This window comes from Lepisosteus oculatus, chromosome 3, assembly GCF_040954835.1.
Source record: "Lepisosteus oculatus isolate fLepOcu1 chromosome 3, fLepOcu1.hap2, whole genome shotgun sequence".
Taxonomy (NCBI): domain Eukaryota; kingdom Metazoa; phylum Chordata; class Actinopteri; order Semionotiformes; family Lepisosteidae; genus Lepisosteus; species Lepisosteus oculatus.
The window spans coordinates 38,322,569-38,342,913 of NC_090698.1; the positions used below are offsets into that span (position 1 = coordinate 38,322,569).

A 20,345-nucleotide genomic window follows, 5' to 3' on the forward strand; every position below is an offset into this window, starting at 1 on the left:
AAGAAATACAATACACTTCCACATCTGTGTGAAACAGGCTACACGAACAGAGGAAAAAATATTTTATGCAAACAAGATTTCAGTCTACCCCTATTCTAACAAGATTCAATTTGCCCTCTACTTCAATTACTGTTTTCATCTATTCTTCGATTGCCATGAAATTAACCACAAGAAAACATCACGATAAAGGTTCTCAAATAAGGTACAATAAAATAATACTCTCAAAAAGCACAATGAAGGTTTGGTCTAAATAACAGACCCTTTGTACAAGAATATACCTGCAGTTCTTACAAATTTAAATAAATTATTCTGATGGAATTAAATGAATACTAATATCTTCTTATCATTTTCGCAAAAACTGCTTGATGAAAAGAAATTAAATATTTTAAAATAGCCAGGAATGTTATTTATGAAGAAATACTATATCTGAATTTTTCTCAAATCAGATTATTCTTTATCTTGCCGATAACACACTTCAGGAATCAAGTGTAACTTGATTTCAATTCCTCAGCCTACAGCTGGTTAGGACTAAAAGATAATGACTCTCCTATGAATCTCATGAGCTATCCATTTAGAGGCATGACAGAGACACATTCATTGAGAGTCAAAATACATCTAAAGAGGCACTACTATGACTCACCGCTTTGTCTCATGATCAGATTATCACAGAAATGTAGAATTAAAAATAATATTCCTAATTCAAATTAGAAAATCATTGTGAGAAAGTTAAATCTTTAGCTGCATTTTCACTTTAAAAAGCAAAATAACATTTAGGCATTATGTGGAAGGCTAAAACCTGCAATATAGTATCATCAACAGGGAATCCCAGCGATTAGTATGTAGCAATCACAGGCAGAGAACTGTAGCCCCATCAACCTGATTTAAAATGGAGTGACTGTGACAAGTACTCAGATGTGAAAAATTCAATCTGCTTACTTCCAGAACATTTTTAAATTAGTACTGTATCTCAACATAAACCTACTGGTACTTGAAGTCATCATATAAACCATATATCATTTAAGGTTTGTGTTTAAAATTGACACCGATGTTAAAATGAATAGTGATATTTAATCAAATGTAATCAACATTTAATCAACATTTAATCAAATTTAAATTTGAATCAGAGGCATATACTGTACTGTTGACATGGATAGTCAGTGCTTGCATTCCCTTTTCTAAAAGTATGAAGGAACTTATTACCATTATGAAACCAAGTACAAAACATTACAATGATAACAATAATAATATTAATAATTGCTTACACTTATATAGCGCTTTTCTGGACACTCCACTCAAAGCGTTTTATATGATTGGTAAGGGCCAATGGGAAATTTGGCCAGGACACCGGGGTTACACCCCTACTCTTTTCGAGAAACACCCTGGGATTTTTAATGACCACAGAGAGTCAGGACCTCGGTTTTACGTCTCATCCGAAGGATGGCGCCTGTTTACGGTATAGTGTCCCCGTCACTATACTGGGGCATTAGGACCCACATGGACCACAGCGTGAGTGCCCCCTGTTGGCCCCACTAACAGCTCTTCCAGCAGCAACCTTAGTTTTTCCCAGGAGGTCTCCCATCCAGGTACTGACCAGCCACATACCTGCTATCACAATTAGCTTCAGTGGGTTGCCAGTTGTGAGTTGCAAGGTGATATAGCTGCTGGCCATAAAATGATGTAGTAATGTTCTTGGATTCTACTACTGATTGCTATTCAATTAAAAATAGACACACTATACAACAGTGTAAACGTCAAACTTTCATAAGACTGTGGTACATTCAGAATGTGCCATTTATTAATCAATTTCTGAAACAAAAAATGTATATTTTCCAATATGTAAAACACACATAACAGTACCCTGATCATAATTCATATTAACCAGACTATAATGGGGTCTGTAATCTAGGGTTTCAGCCATTCAGCCTTTTTTACTTCTACATCTGTGTGAAAAACTCCTCTTTTCTCTTTTTGATCATTACTGATTTGTACTGAGCTTGAATTAGCAGTCTTTAGGGGCTCTAGACACATAATAAGAGGTTATGGTTCAGAGCCCAAGTGGGACACTGCTGTTGTACACTTGATCTCGATACTTTGCTTAGACAGCATCAGTCAAGTTGTATAATCAGGTACAAATATAAGATGTGAAATAAAAAATAAATTCCTGATTATAGTCTAACATAAAAAAGTTAAAATGCTGCCATAAGATGGTTTAAGAAAAACTCTCATTTTGTAGTGGTCTCTATCCTTTATGAAGAACTGATTTTCCACAAATTCACAACTGCAAATTTGTTGACCTAATCTGTTTTGCATTATAGCTGATTGAAGCACTGCAGAAGTAGAAAAACATGTCTTCTTCATAGGGAACTGCACTTCTTCAAATGCAAACAGTTCCAATTAATAAATTGAATCCATCTGAAACTACATAAAAAGAAGTTTGATAAATTTAGTAAAACAAATCATATTTTGTTCTTTCTAGCTGAAAAAAGCCACATACTTTGTGCTTGTCTTTAAAGAAAACTGTGGTGACTGCATTCAATGTGAACCCAGTACAGACATATTGTGTATAGTTAGACACCACTCTTTGTAGTATCAACAATTTCTGCACTGACTTTATATTGCAGAGAACTTTATTTATACAGTTTTCCAAACAGCCTTGGCTAATCGATATAAACTCATTTGTATAAATAATCAATTGTTTACTAAGAAATTTGCATGTGTTTTGTCATCTTTTTACAGTAATGGTATTGATGATGTAGGCATCTATACTGAATGGCAGTGAAGATGCAACAAATGGGTATTTGAACTAAGTAACGCATTTTTATTTTATCTCAGTATAATAAGGTTTTAGTTTTACATAATAATGTATAGTTTTATCATACTAATACAACTATACATCATACTATACTGTACAGTAGAGTGTATACATTGTAGAGAAAAAGAAAAGCAATTAAATTCTGTCCAACACATTGGATTAAGATTGATACCACATTGATATATTTAGAATTACTGATTATTTTTGTTACATAGACCCAATTCAGAATGGCCAGTTTTATGTTTTTCCACTGTTTGAGCTGTTTTACTGTTCGAGCTACATCTCAGGCTTACAGCTATGAACACTGCAACTGCATGCAGGGGAGAAGGAGGAAGTACAGACTCCTGTGACCCACTCATCTTTGAGCCACTCACACATATAAAATATCACCGACCCTTTGCTCCACTTTCCTCCCACAGTCTAAAGAAATACTGGTAAAGTAGGTTAAATGGCTTCTGGGAAAACTGGCTCCGGCATGCGTCACTCCTGTCTTGTCCTGTCTTGTCCAGGGTGTACCCCGCCTTGCACCCGTTGCTTGCAGGGTTCCCCACAAGCCACGTGCCAGATAAAGCATTTAGAAAATGGATGGATGGATACTGTAAGTCAAACATGCTTAATAAAACCTAACCGCTTCTAACTTTTCTAATGAGTTAAAGAGGCTCAGACGTCTTATGAAACAACCAAGAGCGAACATATGTACACAAGAGGTAAAACCTTTTCTTTTCTTTGCTACTCTGCAACAGTCAATAATGGTTTGTTAGGGCCATTAAGCCCCAATATTCCTCAACATAAATTCAAAGGTTCTGTAATGTCTTTGTTTCACCTCGCAGTGAGACCATGTAAGTTACATTGGATAAAAGCGTCAGAGTACAAATAAATTAATAATAACTGTGAATTCTGGTAGGTACACATTAGTTTTTTTTTCTCCACACTGACTAGGACACCATGAGATAGAATGACATACTATGGGCTGCTCAGGTTGCACTTCATTAGGAAGTGATAGCAAATACAAGCCACTTTTGGCACTAAACGCCACTTTTCTTTCCTTCTTCATGTATGCTGAGCTTTCAGTGAAATCTGCAGCTTCTTGAGCAGTCTATTAAAATATATTGTTAAAAAAGAATGGGTATTTGCACTGATATTTCAAACTAAAGCGTTCGTAAATATTACTTTCTCAGATGCAATAGGCTATATGATAGAAAGCTTTATTTTGAAATATCACTGCAAATACCCATTCTTTTTTACAATATCAGTTAACAGACTGCTCAAGAAGCTGCAGATTTCACTGAAAGCACATTGAGTACTATCACAATCATACTTGTATAAAGGTGAAAGCAATCAAACAAGCTCAATCTCAAAACCTGAGAGAAACCAGGTTTGTGTTTCTGCAATGACAGAACAATGATTAAAACTCTAGACAGACCATGAAAGTCAGATGCAATTTTGTATGCTGTGCTAAAAGTCGCTTGAGGGAATGAAGCAAAATTAGCATAAAAATAAATGTTGATTGTGCACCAAGTAACTTTTCTGTACCTGTTAAATGTCTTGACCAGATTTTAGAGGAAAAGTAGATAAATAGAAAATAGAAAAACAGACCTAGTTAATGTAAAGTTTAATGGACTTTGGATTTAACAAAGGCTGCTAACATTTTGCATGTAAAATAAGAAATTCCAAACTTTTCCTGTAACAAATTGTTTATGATGGGTGTTGTTTATATTGTATGGTTAAGTTTATTCTTACAGACAATTATTTTCAGAAATACATTAAAATGCTAATAAAATGTAAAAAAGCAAAAAATATAAATATATGTAAATGCAAAAAGAATAAAAAGGTTCAAAATACATTTTAGGTTTACAATCCAAGAATTTAAATTATGCATAGAGTAGATAAGTTGCTTAGATATTGTTTGCATTTTTTTTTGCTTTAGCTAATTTTTTACAGTATATTAAAAGTAAAACAGTGCTTGTATATTTATGATAAAAAACTGTGTTCCTCTAAATTAAGGAAAAAAAGTTTTAAAATCCAGAAAGCATATACAGTATATGGCATATATATATTTTTTCGCATATGATATTGTTTGAGGATGAAAAAAATAATTTGTAACTTAATGGACATCAGGCAGTAATGCACACTCCTTCCCCCTATTAGTCCATTAAACTGAGGGTTTACTATACAATCAATGAAACCTGTAACGTTCGGAAATAGGCCTGTATCATATGTCAAAATTAACATCATGCTGCAGTTACCTTCAAAGGTCTGGCTTTGTGCCCTCCAAAGAAAACCGGGTTTTAAATGTTTACTATGTTCTTGTCAATCAGCAGATTAATGTTGTACTGTTCATGAATCATATATTATTTCAAAAGTTTCATAAAGATAGAGTGTTCATTATTTTGAAGCAAGTACATCTCTCTGGGTAAAATTAACAATTGAGATTTACAGTGTTTTTGTCTACAACAGTTTTTGTTGAAATGTTCTACAAAAACGCAACATCAAACAAGAATACTCCTGCTGCAAAGAAAAAAAATACAAGCTTTCTCCCACATCTTCACCCTAAAGTCTCATGAGGGTGGCCACAATTCTGAAATTGTAAAACTCCTTTGTCACATTCCAGTCACACTGCCAGCACAAACCTACCACTGGCAACACAATAACACCCAAGAGTGTTCCCTCTACCAACACTGCAAACTTGAACAAAGCAAAAACATTATTAATCTTAAAGCACTGTTTTCTGTAATCACTAGCGACAATAAAGCTACACATTTTACCTTATCTGTACAGCAGCAAAGAAAGTCCTAGAAATTCCAAAGAAGATATATTTGGCAAAATGAGGTGTTTGAAGCTATCTTTTTTTCCATTGACTTATCATTTTCAAATTTCCCATTAAACTCTACAGTACCTACTTACTTACAAGGTAATGCACTGAAGAAGAGAGCTATACATTTTTAATGTAGCTTAGGATACTTAGGACAGCTCTAAGATACAAAGTGCAGAGCAATGTGCTCCAAAAAAATCTTCCTGTGTTACTGTTGAATTAGAATACTAAGCTAGAACAAACTGCCTTCTGGGACTTTTTTGAGAAATTGAATAGAAAGCCAAAAATGAGAGTGCATGCTGGGATTGCATACAGAAAGGCCAGTGTGGGTCTGTTCTTCTCAGGCAGCTCTTTAGTAGTAGCTGCATTTCTACATACCAAACACAAACTTAATAACCCTATAAAGATACTCTTTATGGCCATCTGTTTTACAGTAAAGCACTGTCTTTCCAAATAATTTCACGGCAAGTTCAAAGCAGAACAACCAACAGCTAGCAACACACATTGTGCAAATCCATTCTGATAGAGTCTTCTTGTCTCCGATGTTTGATTAATAAATGTCAGGCACCAGGGCCCAGGGAAATCCATTACGAAGAGAAAAAAAATGAAAATTTTAACAAGACTGCTAAATGAATCTCCCACAATATTCAATTTCTTCCCCATCTAAAAAAACAAATTTCATTCATCCTCACATTTTCACTTTGAGGGCATGGCGATTATTTTCTGTTTTGGGCATTTGAAAATATGTCACATTTTATCCAAAGTAAAAAACAAATCATTCAGAACAGAAGCCTTTCTTTAATACATATGCTAAAAAACAATACAAATGAAAGAGACATAATGAAAATAAAGCTATGAAAGAGAAGGACTATGGATGATGATGGGTGGAAGACTATAAATTATTACCTGTACACTGCACATAAATCTGTCCATGTCAAAATAAAGCAAAGTTATACCAAATTAAATGCCTCACCTCCAGGTGCCCCATGTGTCTCCTCTAGGATATACATTAAAGCTTACAAACACAAGGTACAAACCAACTTTGTTAACTATACTAACAAACAGCAGGAAACAGGAATATCTTGCACAACAAGGAAGCAGGTGACCTGATAACATCCTGCTTTCCTGAATGTTGTCAAAAGTAACATTTGTTTTACTCATCTCTGTTGTGTATTTTGTGACAATGGTTCAGCTACAATACAAGTTAATAACAAAACAAACTGCAGTCAAAAGCTCAACAAAGAAATAGGTAATGCTGTGAAGTTGTCCAATACCTACTAACAGCCCAATTTACAAAGCTATGGACTAGTACAGGTGAGCTGGTGAAATCCACTGCCACAATGTTATAAACAAAAGATTACTACCATTTATGTTGCCAGAAAATGTGTAATACAGCATATAAGGAAGTATGGTTTTACACAGAGAGTTGCAGGGGTATGGAACAAACTGCCTTGCAATGCTAAAGATGTAGTTTTCCAGGGATCCTTCAAGAAATGGCTAGACAAACTCCTAGTATAAGTAAGATACTAGCACTCAAATAATCAAGATTGGCCACATGGTGTCCTCTCATTTCCAACATTTCTTATGTTCCATGTATTTGCATATTTTGCAAGTTTTTTTTTCTCCTAACAATAAATTATATTTGAATTACTACAACTACCACTTCCAGCATAAATGGATTATGAAAGGGCTTTCTGGTAATTCACTAAAGGAAATGACAGAGGAGTACAGTATATCAGGTTTGCTCCTTAATGTTTTATGAGTGAAGAGAAAGGATGGTTAAATGCAGTGGTGCTTTGCTTTTCTTTTGTTCATTCTGGTAGCCACAGTTTTAAAAGTTTTCTTTAGATGATACAGAACATAACCGTATTTTGTAAGTGTGGCAATCAATTCAAGCAAAAGACGGCCAGACAATCATGGACCTGAAAGATATATGACAGGAAAAGGCAGAGGATGAAAACCTCTATTATGTTTTAGCATGAAGACAAAAATGCTTACATGAATGAGTTACAGATTTATGTATTAAAACTTCTCATTAAGCTGATTTCACAAGTATGAAATATACTTAAGGGCAGCAATCATTCAAGTTTCATTTTTACAGTCTGGGGCAACAAACAGAAATACTGTAAATTAGCATAAGAACCCCAAGTTAAACTGCACTTCTCACAGTACTTTGTGATTTAATATGAACAAGTCAGGGATTTCTGTTATCTACTACGATAATTAAGCAAGAACGTTATCTAAGTGACATCATCTGTTTTATGTTTAATAAAGAATACTTGCAATTAAGCTTACACTCATTTTGTATGACTATTTCATCAGTAAAACAATTTAGTAAGGTTAAATTTAAAACATAACAATTAGCCCTTGGTCTAATTTACCCACAAACAGCACTGACTGCTTAAAGCAAAGGACTTTTTTCTTATAAGCAATATGTAAGAATTTGTACACTAAAAATCAGTTATTATTCAGTACTACTTCTAACATGATTCAGAATCTTTAGCAATATTTAAAAGTTGTGCTAATGTAGAGCTGGATTGTATAACATTTGCATGCACACTATATTATACTGATCCTTCTGGTTAAATGTATTCAGCTGACCCTTTTGCAAACCTCATCTAGATTAGTTCACCACAAAACTTGGTGACTGCATGTATTGCAAACTGGAAGTATGCAATGATGCTTCCTTTCTGTATGCATTTATCTCAATATATAGTGGACTCACTGGCAATGCGTCAATTCACAATTCAAAATAAAATAAGAAAACCCCTTTTCATATTTAGAGATACACTTCACAGCATCCTTTAACACCAACATTTGAAATGCACATCAAGCAAATAGCGCACGTTTTTTTGTATTTCCTGTTGCTTACCAAAATAACTCCCTTTGGAAAACAGAAATAGCTGTAACTGACTTCTTCCAGGTTATTAAACACAATCTTCATTCACTGTTTGCCACTGTGACATCTGTGACAGCAGTGTTACTGTCTTGTAGCCTGATTGTTGGATCATCTGTAGGAGGTTCCATCCTTCAGATATGTTGCTAAATGCAGGCTCTCACTACAAGATAGCATGGTACAGTTTCTAGGATTAATTATGTTAACCATATTTTCATGGCTATATTAACTCTTGGGCTTGTACAATCTGGTTTATCTAAATTGACCCCTTAATTAATTAAATGAAGCAGTTTCTCCCCGCTCTCCTGAATAGCCACATGGCGAAAAGGTCACCAGGGCTTAATAACTGCTTTACAATACCCAGGTGAATGCAGAACTTCAGTGTTAGTGTGAAGAACTTTGCCCTTTCTATATAAATTCTCTGGGATTCTTTGGGATGAAAAGCACTAAGTAATGCAAATACAATTTATTGTAATACTTATTACATGTGCCAGCTAAATTCCACATTGTACTTGCACAAAATGCCCCACTCAAAATTCCACCTTAAATAAATTTGTGTAGCAATTTCTTTCTTAATGTGCTGTGTAGTGGGGCTGAAGGTTCAGTGGGGATCCTCCTTTGTGTGAAGTACTGTGGGAACCTTAGGGACGTAAATCACTAAAAACATGCAAAGAATTTGTTTTCTTATGCACCAAAGTGACATTTCTAAGAAAATAATTACTGATTTCTTAGGCTGCATTTTTTATATATATCTTGTTTTTCAGTTATTATATTTATATATATTAAAAAATAAAGTTTTGGTTAAATACTCTGTGAACCCATTTTTAAAACATACCACCACAAATACACTGATCCTAAACACTTCCACCAGAACCAAACAGAGATTCTGCACTCCCTCAACAAACAAAATACAGACTGCAACTCAAAATGAAAGAGTGAGTACAGTAAATACCCTGCAACTAAGTCATATCACTACATAAATCCAATCAAAAGGGAAACAAAAGCTTTCAACTGATCTATAATAGGCTAAAGGCAGACAATGAAAATGCCTATTATACAACATACTATGGTCATATCCAAAATGATAATAAAATGAAGGCATCACAAACAACTGTATTGTGTCAGACCAATTGTATTCTACAATCCTATATGAAACAACTTATGTCTTTAGGGACAAAAATCTCCAACGTGGGCTGAAATATCAAATTTGAAATCAAATTACCTGCTTAATCCAATGCACTATACCAAACTAAGATAAGAACTCTGATGGAGTGTGCTATTATCCTCTACAACACTGTACCATAACAGGCTAAACTTCTGATTTATTTATAAAACCAATACTCCTGCAAATGTTTTATTATTATTCTATGGTACAATTAACTTCTAATACCAATAGCTAGAATACAACTTTTTCCACTATTCACTAGAATTTCTTACACCCACAGAATATGGCGGTTTATTCCTTTAATACAGTATAATTTAAAATATCCCAAATTAGAAATGTTTAAGCACCTATTTCATATTACATGTTCATTGTTCTTCCTTAAGAAAATAATTCTAAATGTTCTTCCTTAAGGTGGCATGGTGGGATCCTGGGTTCAATTCCAGGGGTGCTATCTGAGTGGAGTTTTTATGTTCTGCCTGTGTTTGCATGGGTTTCCTCCCACAGTCCAAAGACATACTGGTAGGACAATTGGCTTCTTAGAAAATACTGCCTAGCGCTTGCCAGGATAGGCTCTGGCTCTCCAGCAACCTTTAACTGGATGAAGCGTTTAGAAAATGGATGGATGTTCTTCTACATGTTGTACTACTTTTTTTCAAATTTACAGTCAAATTCCACATCAGACTGAGGCACACCAAGTCAAACTAAAATTGTTTTTCAATAGTTGCCCTAACACTGTATGTAAAGCACATTTTTTTCAGAAAGCACCAGGATACACAGAAGGCGGTCCTCAATTATGGATATTAGTGTCGAAAGCTGGTGCATCACAAACTTTATTTCAGGAACTTTCTTTCCACAAGAACAACAGGACTATGTTCTCTCTAATTACTGTATAACAGCTTTGACCAATGTCCAAGTATAAAGGGTGCTAATAAACATGAAGGTGAAATACAAAGAATAGATGTGCCCTTATTTTGTATTTTAATAATGTGGGAAATTTTCATCCCACTCAGTTTTTCATACAGTTCTATTTGCATTTGTACTACAGCAAGTTAAGCAAGAAGTTTTGCAGTATTCATTTTCTCTCATCAAAACATATTTAATAAAAATTAAACATAAGTATTTTACCTCAGTATCACTTCTACATAATTTGGTGCTGCAAAAACAAACAGCAGACTGTCTATTTTATCAAAAGTGAGATAAGCTCTTAAGTAAATGAGCTTCAGTCAATGTTGTATAAACAATACGCCAAGACTTGTTCTTCCAGCAAAGCAATAACTTTACTGTAAGGTGATAAAAATCATATCCTTGAAATAAATTGGGGACAAAGTTGACTTCATAGATAGTATTACTTTAGTTAGAACAAGTTTATATATTCAAAATTATTTTTTTTCTACAGATTACAAAAATCTGAAATGAAGTATTCTGAACAATACACATTTACCCACTTGCTACAAAAATAGAACTTTGGAAAGTGATGATATTATATACAAGGAAATAAAAATAAGGAATTCAGACTAGGTAATTCAATTTAATCTTGAACAAGCACTCTTAAGCATTCTGAATACAATGGAGGCACACTTCTGAAATAATCAGTGATCTACATCAAAGACCCTGACAAAAAAATAAACTACAGTTTAACAGTAATTATTTTCATTATGACATATATACAGTAAGAAAAAAAATCTAAATATAAACTGTCCTTGCTAATGCAGTGCAGATTGTTAGCTTTCTTCTTGTTCAATCTTAGATTTAAGAAGAAGTTTAGGCCCTTATGTAAATAAGAAGACAGACTGCCAAGTCTAAACATTCCCCACCAAAGAGAAGCTCTTTCTCAGCAATTGTGAAGTAACTGAACAGCACTGAATGCAAAATCCTCCATCAGGTTACAATTTACCACAGCCAAACCCCTCCCCCGCCCCCCCCAATAGCGTGGTCTCCACAAGAGAGCTGGCCTGGGTCAGTAAAAAACCTTTATTTACTGGAAACAAACTGTCATATTCTGTTACCACTAGTCTGACAATTTAAAAGGTTACCAGCCCTGGAAAATCACACATGACGTCAGCAAAAGACAATATGCAGCCCATGTGACTCAGCAGTCATTTGCTGCTGTGGTGTTACTGCAAGCCAACTCTGTAATGCAAACATTTCAGTTTGTCATGCAAAAATTTGCTGTACTAATGCTGGAGAGTGCTGACGTATTCACATTTGCTAAAGGGTTATACAAACACACAGGCAACCTGAACACTAGATAAACCTGGGACAAAGAAGATCATCAGCTTGTTTTAAATGGATTAGCAGACATCCTTATATTCGTTTCATGTTGCTTATACCTTGTCGCCCATGCCATGTGGAATACATTTATTGTTGCAAATTTGCATATTTCTTTCAGTGTTATATACATTAGACAGACTTTTTTTTTAAACTAAGACTTAGAGCCAACATGTCATTTTGGACAATTAGACTAACTGCCACTTAGTCATAAAAGGGTACTGGCAGGAGAAAAAGAAAAAGAACTAAGAAAAAAGAAACTGGCAGGAGCTTCAGTGACCAAGACAGCTCAAGGGATGTTTCACAACCAAGGATATCCGAGTTCATAATATTTCCGGGCAATTTTCCTGGCACAACTTGGGTGCATTCATTCGCTTACAAGGCAAGGTCAATACTAATCGCCACTTAATGGTAGTTGAAGTGATCATCTTCACTCCCGGGCTGCAGTATTTCTTTCCTGTCAGGAGGAGTGTCTTTCAGGATGGCAATGCCTCCATTCAGAGTATGTATGGTTGCCCCAGTGGTCTGATGAGCATGATATTGATCATTATTCATATGCCATGGACTTTTCAGTCATCAAATCTGAACACAATTATGGGATACTCTTATTTGACACCTGAGCCTTTCCCACCTCTATCTACAAACCTTGATTGTCTAACTTTATCTTAGAAGAATGGTACCTCTTCCTTGCAGCAGAATTCCACGTGCTGGCAGACTCTATGCCATGATATACACTGGCTACAATTACCAGCCCAATGTTCTGATAAGTGATACAAATACAAAATTGCTGCAATCAATGAAAGGGGAAAAATAAGCAAGTCACAGCATGCACATATAAAAAAATGCACATTTTCTGTAATTGGTGGATACAACAGAAGCAGTATTACCTGAGAAAGATCCTATTGGGTTGAAATATCTTTGCCTGTTTTCTGATGTGCAATTCTGTGATTCGTGAATACTATTTTGTACATGAATAGGCATACACCATGCTCCTGCACTACAGTTGTAAACCACAGGTTATCAGCATCCGTTTCCATGCTTTTATGCTAATTATTTGCAAGAATCTAGACCAACTTGCTTATTTAATGTTACTTGAACTGTAAATAAGTGCTGTATATTTCATAATCCTATTTATTTTTATGTATAAATAATACAAAAATACTGTAATTATAACATCATGAAAATAAAACTCAAATTTGTTTATAATATAAAAATATAAAGCTGTAATTGTGACAAAACTATCAGTTTTATCATTCAGGAAACATTAATCCTGCAGCTTTAGTAGGAAGTACATCCAGTAGGAAACACCTGTAAAATGTTTTGTAAAAACTGCTGTTAAATTACAATTAATACAAGAGAACTCCAAAAGAAATACTTGCAAAACAAAGCTCTTTAATACTAATCCCAATTATTGACTTTCTCTGAACTTAATGCAATGCAATCTGCCTGCAAGCAGTATATACTGTACCTGTATTAACAACTGTGATGTTTTTAGTGAATACAATGGCATTCTAATATCACAAAATTTATTAACTTTTGAGGAATGCGGGGAAAGCCACCTTTTGGTTTTACACGGGTGTTGTAATGCGTCTACAGTTTATTATATGCTATTTTATCATTAGAATAAAAGTACCCATAACGTTACCTTTTTGAACATGGATGATGTCTGGATAGTTCGCAAGATGTCCCTGATAAAGAGCTAACAAATCCATCACGGGATCAAGGTCCTGCTTGGGTTGTTCTGCAAAATATTCTCCTATGGCATCATAAGCTTCACCGGTGTAAGCAATTGCATGGTTTAAACCTGCAGAGTACGTCTGCTGGTCGAGTTCGAATGCTTGGCTAAGGGTTTTAAAAGACTGCCCAACCTTCTGGTACTCTTTCTTAAAGCCTGTTATTTGCTTCCTGGCGAATTCGTTGGCCGTGGCATTAACCTGCAGCACACTGTCGTCCATCTTTTTAGTGAAGGACTTAAAGCCGTCAATTTTACTCTCCACGTCCTGCAGGTCAAGGGATGACGCCGGAGTGCTGATGGTAAGAAAAAAGTTGGCCCCCACCATATCATCTTTCTCCGCCTTTCTTTTCCCCTGCTTCCAGGCTTTCTCATCCGTACATGCCAAGAAATGCTGGAAGACATCACACCTGGCCAAGACAGGATGGCTGGTCATGTGGTTCATCCACCAAATCAGGCCTTTCCTTCGCTTGGAGATGAAGTCCTCCTCAAACCTCCCCGTGGCTTGTTTCTCTGGAATGTGGGGAACCGAAATGACCGGGAATTTCTCCACTAACCTGGTGTAAAGCCAATCAAAATGCTTATACCTTCTGCTCACTGGGTTCTGCGTATGAGTGGGTGTCAGCTTATACGAAATGTAACTTTTCATGCCTTTGAATTTGGTTTGCTTAGTGGGGTCATCGATGGTGCACGTGAACGGGTAAGGGTTCTCTTGCCACTCGGGTCCGTACTGGCCCATAACCACGCAGATCTTATCTCCATCTTTCACAAATCCGGATGCCTCTCCTAGCACGAAAGCCTCCCCCCCAGATTTCACGAAAGTGGAGAACCTGTTGAGATTCCTGCTGACGGTGGCTGAGCTCTTGGGATGTTGCGCGTTGCCACCCCGGGAAATGGAAGAAGCATCAGACCTGGTGGTCAACCGGTATGTGGAAGGACCGGTGCCGTCGTAGTCGTGGTAACTTCCTCCCACAACTCCCGGCTCGTCAGCCACCGTGGAGCTGTCATCCCAGTCGTCATCCCAATCATCGTCGCTGCCTTGGCTTGCCTGGAAGCTATGCTCCTGTTGAGATGTCACAGGGAAAGAAGAAAAGCCTGCCGCAGGGGCTTGCGTGAAGTTCTCGTGCTGTGCCTGGCTTTTGAAGGTAGGATCATAATCCACGGTTGGGACGTTGGAATACCTTGAGCCTATGTAGCCATCTCCAGCTGTGATGTTGTTGTAAGAAGGGGCTGTGTCGTTTTTAAGGATCTCCACGTATGAGGCTGGGAAGAGCCCCCTCTCCCCTCTGCTGTTCACTCCCTCCAGCCAGCCCTCTATATCGTTCTCGCTGTACAGGGTTACAATTTCGTTTTCCTTGACCGTAATTTCCCCAGGGTTTTCGGAATTGAAGTCATACAAAGCCCTCGCCCTCAACGCCATTAGTTTCCAACTATCCAAAGCAACAACACAAATGAAATGACTCCCGGAGACTAGCCAGCCGAACCAAACTCCGCACAACTGTCCAGACTTTGTAAAGCAATGATTTTATTTTTCTCTTCCTTAGTTGTACAATGATCGACGATCTTGTATTCGGATCGAAAACTGTTTTTTTTTTCACCGCATCTGGTGCTGTTTTTTTTAAGAAAGCGCAATCCAGCAGTTCGTCTGTTTTTAAATGAAAGTTGCAGCTCAACTCCTACCTCTCCAGCTGCAGCAGACTCTTTCTCCTTCTATATTGCAACAGCGCCACACGTAATCAGTCTGAATAATCGAGGGAGGAGCCTGACGGAGGTTGCGGGCAGTCAGGCAACACGAATCGACTGCGGTTTGGTGATATTAGCTTTAACCCTCAATTGTTTAGAAAAAATTCAGGCTGAAGTCCTGATCACTAAAAACTTTTAATATAAATATGTTTCTAAGTTGCATACCCCCCCAACTAGATAAATGTGTACTGTGAATAAGATGCAAATGTACTGTATGAGAGATACCGCTCCAGACAGATAAAGCTGACTCACACGCTTACTTCAGGAAGCAGTAACAAGCTAAAAATCTAATTTGCAAAAATTAAATCTGTTTACGGCAAATGGGTCAAGGAATAAGATTAAATAAAAATGTATTTAATAGTGTATCAATCATTATCAAGAAAGTGATTTATGATTTGTGTAAAGAATATACGTTTATCATACCAGCACGTTTTTATTTAAATATCCGTTCATCTGTATAACGGTTGCGCAAAGATATAGTTGTTGGAAAAAACATTATTTGGAATATAAACTAGTAAATCATAAAAATGTGTACACATGTATGTGTAAATTACATTGATTTATGTTGGAGTTTAGTATATACTGTATTTATAGACGCACTCACAGCAATAAAATAAAATGTGAAAAATGTGTTGGAAACAGTATTTACTGTTATATTTGATGTTTAGTAGCACTTGTATTAGTTTCTGCTAATGTCAGACTTCTTAATGTTTTAAAAATTCAGTTTCAAACAAGTATTTCTCCTTATTGTGTTCAACAAAATATTACAGTGTATGTACACTTATAGATAAATTTTCAAAGCTTTTTGGTCCGGTTAAAACTTGTGTTTTTCTAATTCAAAATGACTTCTATATTGCACTGAATTCATACTCATTTTTCCATTTTACCGTAGTACTATACGACTCCTTGCAAAGGTCTTTCAGATTATGCTCCAATGCTCCAATGAAAATTCCCACAACAAATGACAAAATGATAACTTCACAGATGTTTGGGCTTGCTTTCAAAGACTTTGAAGTGATTGCAATTTGTCAGAATGAGCGTCTGGCATATTTTTAAAAGAAAATTCTCAGTGTACTCTTTCCCTTGAAGATTTTTAAAAATAAGATTACTGTATAGTACATATTGCACTTTTTGATATGTTTCTTTGAGCAGCATTGCTGGCAGTAAACTGAAAAGCCATAAATTAGCTTTTCCCACAGTGTTTTTGACTTGGGATTTTCCTGCTTTCCTGTTATAGCTTGGACATATTTTAAAAATATTCATACTAAAGATACTCCCTATGAATAAATAAAACACTAAAGAAGTTCCAAATAATTTCCTCTGCTGAGATCCATTTTTTAAAAAACTCAGTTTCAATTACTGATTTCATGCTATTATTATAATGAATAAGCACATGCAACAATGTAAATAAGGGCATTAAACCATTAAATAGCATTAAAAAAGCTGTCATGTAAATTTTAAAAACAGTGTAAAAAACCTCTCCATCGCCTTATGGCTCCAACATCTTACTGGGGCATTTAGCTTGGCACTGTGGAGCACTTGGCATTCCAATGTTATTCTTAGAGGTGAAGTCACTCTCTAACAGGTCTCCAGACAATATAGGCTGAAATGCTTTATCTGTTCTGTTTCTATCGCTTGTCATTTGTCAACTTTGCTGATTAGAACTGCAGTTTTTGTTTTGGTGGATTTTAGCTGAAAACGTATCAACAGATATGCTAAATCTGCTGTTCAAGAACAACCAATTATAGAATTGGTAGACAATAACTCTAATGTGAGAACTTTTGAACTTGTTCTTATTTTAGTGTTTAGCAACTGTTTCACAAAGTTAAATACTATATATTCTATTTTTAAATACCATGAATACTATAATTGTTAAATATTTCTGTGCCTCTTTACTGTTAATATAACATAAAGTCACAGAAGATGTAATAAAATGAATAAAATAATCCAAAAGCATACATTTCAGCAAAATGATACAAATATTATAACTTGATAGTGTTTACTTCTGTTGTATTTTCATTTACTTTATGTCGTGAATTAACATGCCTTCTTCTAAGTTTACCTAAATAGTTTTACAGTATTACAGAATACATAGAGGGCAGAGTACAGTAACATCTCAACTATTCTCTTTTAAATATCACAATATTATTAGAAATACATTTTACTGTGTTGTTTCTTTTAAAAAAATGTTTCTCCAAAAATCACTGAAGGCCCTAAAAAGGCAAACACTCAAAAAAACAAACAATGTTTCCTGCTTTCCTGTTTATAGCCTGGACCTCAATACATTTATGAGGTGTTGCCAAATCTTCAAAGGAAGCCTTGTGCTTGAAACAATTAATGACGCTCTTTAATTAGTTCAGAGGCCACGGCCTTTTTCTTCCACCACCAGAATTCCATCATGACACAGCATAGCTCTCAGGTCTCCCACTTGGAGTCTGTCTGGCAGCCTGTACTGCCGGGTGAAGCTCCTGGAGATGAATCCATGCTCGTCCATCCTGGGGCCATGCTGGCCTTTGACCAGGAGCCAGCCCTCGTAAACCTGAATGAGAATATCCTCAGGGCGGAATTGAGCCACGTCTAACAGCACCTGGAAACCAGACTCTCTTGTTTGTGTGGTGCAAAGACTCTCCACAGTGGCTCCTTTTTCAGTTGTCGCCCCCTCAAAAGAAGGCCCAGGCAGCGCGAAGAGCCAGTGCTCCTCTTTGCATTCCTCCAAGTCTCTTCCCTCGAGCTGGGCTTGATAACGGACAGGGCTTCTTACCCAGTGTGTGATGGTAACGTCTGCCATTCTTCTCCAGATCTACAGTATGTCTGTTCCTTGCTGTGGCTAGACAGAGTTAGAGTGCAGTCAGTAAGTTCTATAAAAAGGCTGGCCTGTAGTAATGTGACTTTTTTAGAGCTGTGCTAAGGAGGGGGTTGGGAGCCTATCCCTTTTTAGAGGTAGCAAAATTGTTCTGATGACAAGTTTATCACCAGGGGTTCTTTTGATCTTTGTATGGCTAGTGCTAGAAAACAAAATGCCCATAGTAACTTGACATAAAGCTTATAATGAATTTATATTTTCAGTGCCAATTTGAGCATTAATAATTGGTTGGAGAAACTGAAATCAAGGAAATCACGTTTGACTCAGTGATCAGTACTTATTGTTCACACTGACTATCCTTCTTATATTTTCTGGGATTAAAAGATATCTTAAAGAGTTCTAACATCATATGTATGGCTTTGTCAGAAAAATATATTTCTATATTACATTGTATTAAAATGTTGTGAATGTTACAATTCAATTGGAAGTATTAGCCTGAATTTACTATTTTATTCAAAATGTTTTTGTTTAATCTGTTCTTATTAAGTATAAATGTAAAAAATCAAGGTGGTATTATTATTTTTCTAGAAATATATTTGTCTGTATTTCTTATCTCTGGAAGGTCAAGCATAATTTCATGTCTAAGTCCCAATCGTCTTCTTATGTATTTCTAATTAACTCTCTAAATAAATACGAATAATTGCTAATATACTTAGTTCTTAACAAACTTCAATAATACTGCAATAGGAAACTGACGAGCAGTTTATAGCTGACGAAAGGGTTTTGAATAACTTTGATCAGGAGAACATCTCCATCTTCTGGTTACAATAGGAAGTGCCATTATTGTAATATTAATACTGTACGTTATTTAACAAGATAAATCAGGTGAGCTTTCAATTCTGCCAAATACTGTATACTTAAAATCAATGTAGCATACAATGAAAGCCTAAATGTTGAAAGAAAAGCCATCTTTAAAATCTAAATCCCATAACCAGACATAACACAGTAGAACTAAAAAAAAATACAGATATGTGCATTTACAGTGCCTATTGAAAATGGCATTCCCTTTCAAAATGTTTTCCTTTTGTCACCTTAAGCCTTCAGTCATTGCCAGGTGGCATTACTGTCCACTGCCAATTATTGTGGCACGTTATTTGGTGGAAATAATTTTATAATTTGAGGAATGTGTAATCTTGATTCATTCAATCATTAAGTAAAATAAAATCCACATTGAAAAAATTCAATACAGTTCATTACCTTTGTTATTTATTTTATAGAGCCTCTGTGACAATAATTTTTTAGGTGAATGTAGTAAATAAGAGGGCGTGTCAAATTAGAGGAACAAGGTAAAGGTATATTCCAGAGAAGAAAGGAAACAACGTTTTGTCTGTGGAGCCTTTTTCAGGTGTTTATTCAGCTTGGAATAAACCTTTAACTTGTTCCTTTGTAGCCTATGCATGCTGATGCAGCTACCTACTGTATGTGAACTATGTCAATTTAGATGTGTCTACATACCGCTATATCATCCTTACATATTGTTGACATTATTATATGAAAGTACACACAACTAGGATCCCAATCTGAAGTTATTCAGCATTACACATATACAATCAGCAAGATTTGCACATTAATGTTTTTCTAGTGTCTGACATTCAATGAATTGTTTTCCTCTCTAAGTCAACAAATCTGAATACAAATGTCAACTGATGATCATAAATAAAAACGGTGTTGGATCCAGTTAATATGTTCTACAATACAGTTCAGGGGGAGCAAGCTGGCACAGTGATTAGAAGTGCCTCCTTGTAGCACAGGGGCACTGGGTTTAATTCTGGACTTCGGGTGTTATCTGCATGGAGTTTGCATGTTCTTGCTATGTTTACAAGGGTTTCCTCCAGGTGATTCAGTTTACTCCCAATGTCCAAAGACATACTAATAGGCTAATTGATTCCTGAGAAAACTGGCCTTGATGTGAGTGTGTGTGTGCCTGTGTGCCCTGCCACGGATTTACATCCATTTTCACTACTGCTTTTCCTGGTGAGGGTCACGGTGAACCTGGAGCCTACTCGGCAAGCAATGAGTGCAAGGCAGGATACACCCTGGACGGGGCGCCAATC

At 36.0% G+C, this 20,345-nt stretch overlaps 2 protein-coding genes across 4 annotated transcripts in view; both read right to left on the reverse strand.

Annotated features, from left to right (window-relative positions):
- The window catches only part of snx18a (sorting nexin 18a), a 62,294-nt gene extending 46,546 nt beyond the window's left edge, over positions 1–15,748 (reverse strand). For 2 of the 3 annotated variants that reach the window (XR_011189073.1, XR_011189072.1), the window contains exon 1: positions 13,599–15,748. Coding sequence is in view for 1 of the 3 variants with exons in the window: in XM_006626743.3 (XP_006626806.1) it covers positions 13,599–15,105 (1,507 nt within the window). In the remaining 2 variants the exon portion in view is untranslated. The remainder of the gene's footprint in view (positions 1–13,598) is intronic. The other variant, XM_006626743.3, reaches the window with a different exon arrangement.
- A 1,673-nt stretch (positions 15,749–17,421) lies between these two features.
- Positions 17,422–18,350, reverse strand: hspb3 (heat shock protein, alpha-crystallin-related, b3). Its single transcript, XM_015365087.2, has one exon. It carries the CDS (start codon positions 18,214–18,216, stop codon positions 17,785–17,787), a length of 432 nt encoding a protein of 143 aa, XP_015220573.1. The 5' UTR covers positions 18,217–18,350; the 3' UTR covers positions 17,422–17,784.
- Positions 18,351–20,345: the final 1,995 nt, after the last annotated feature.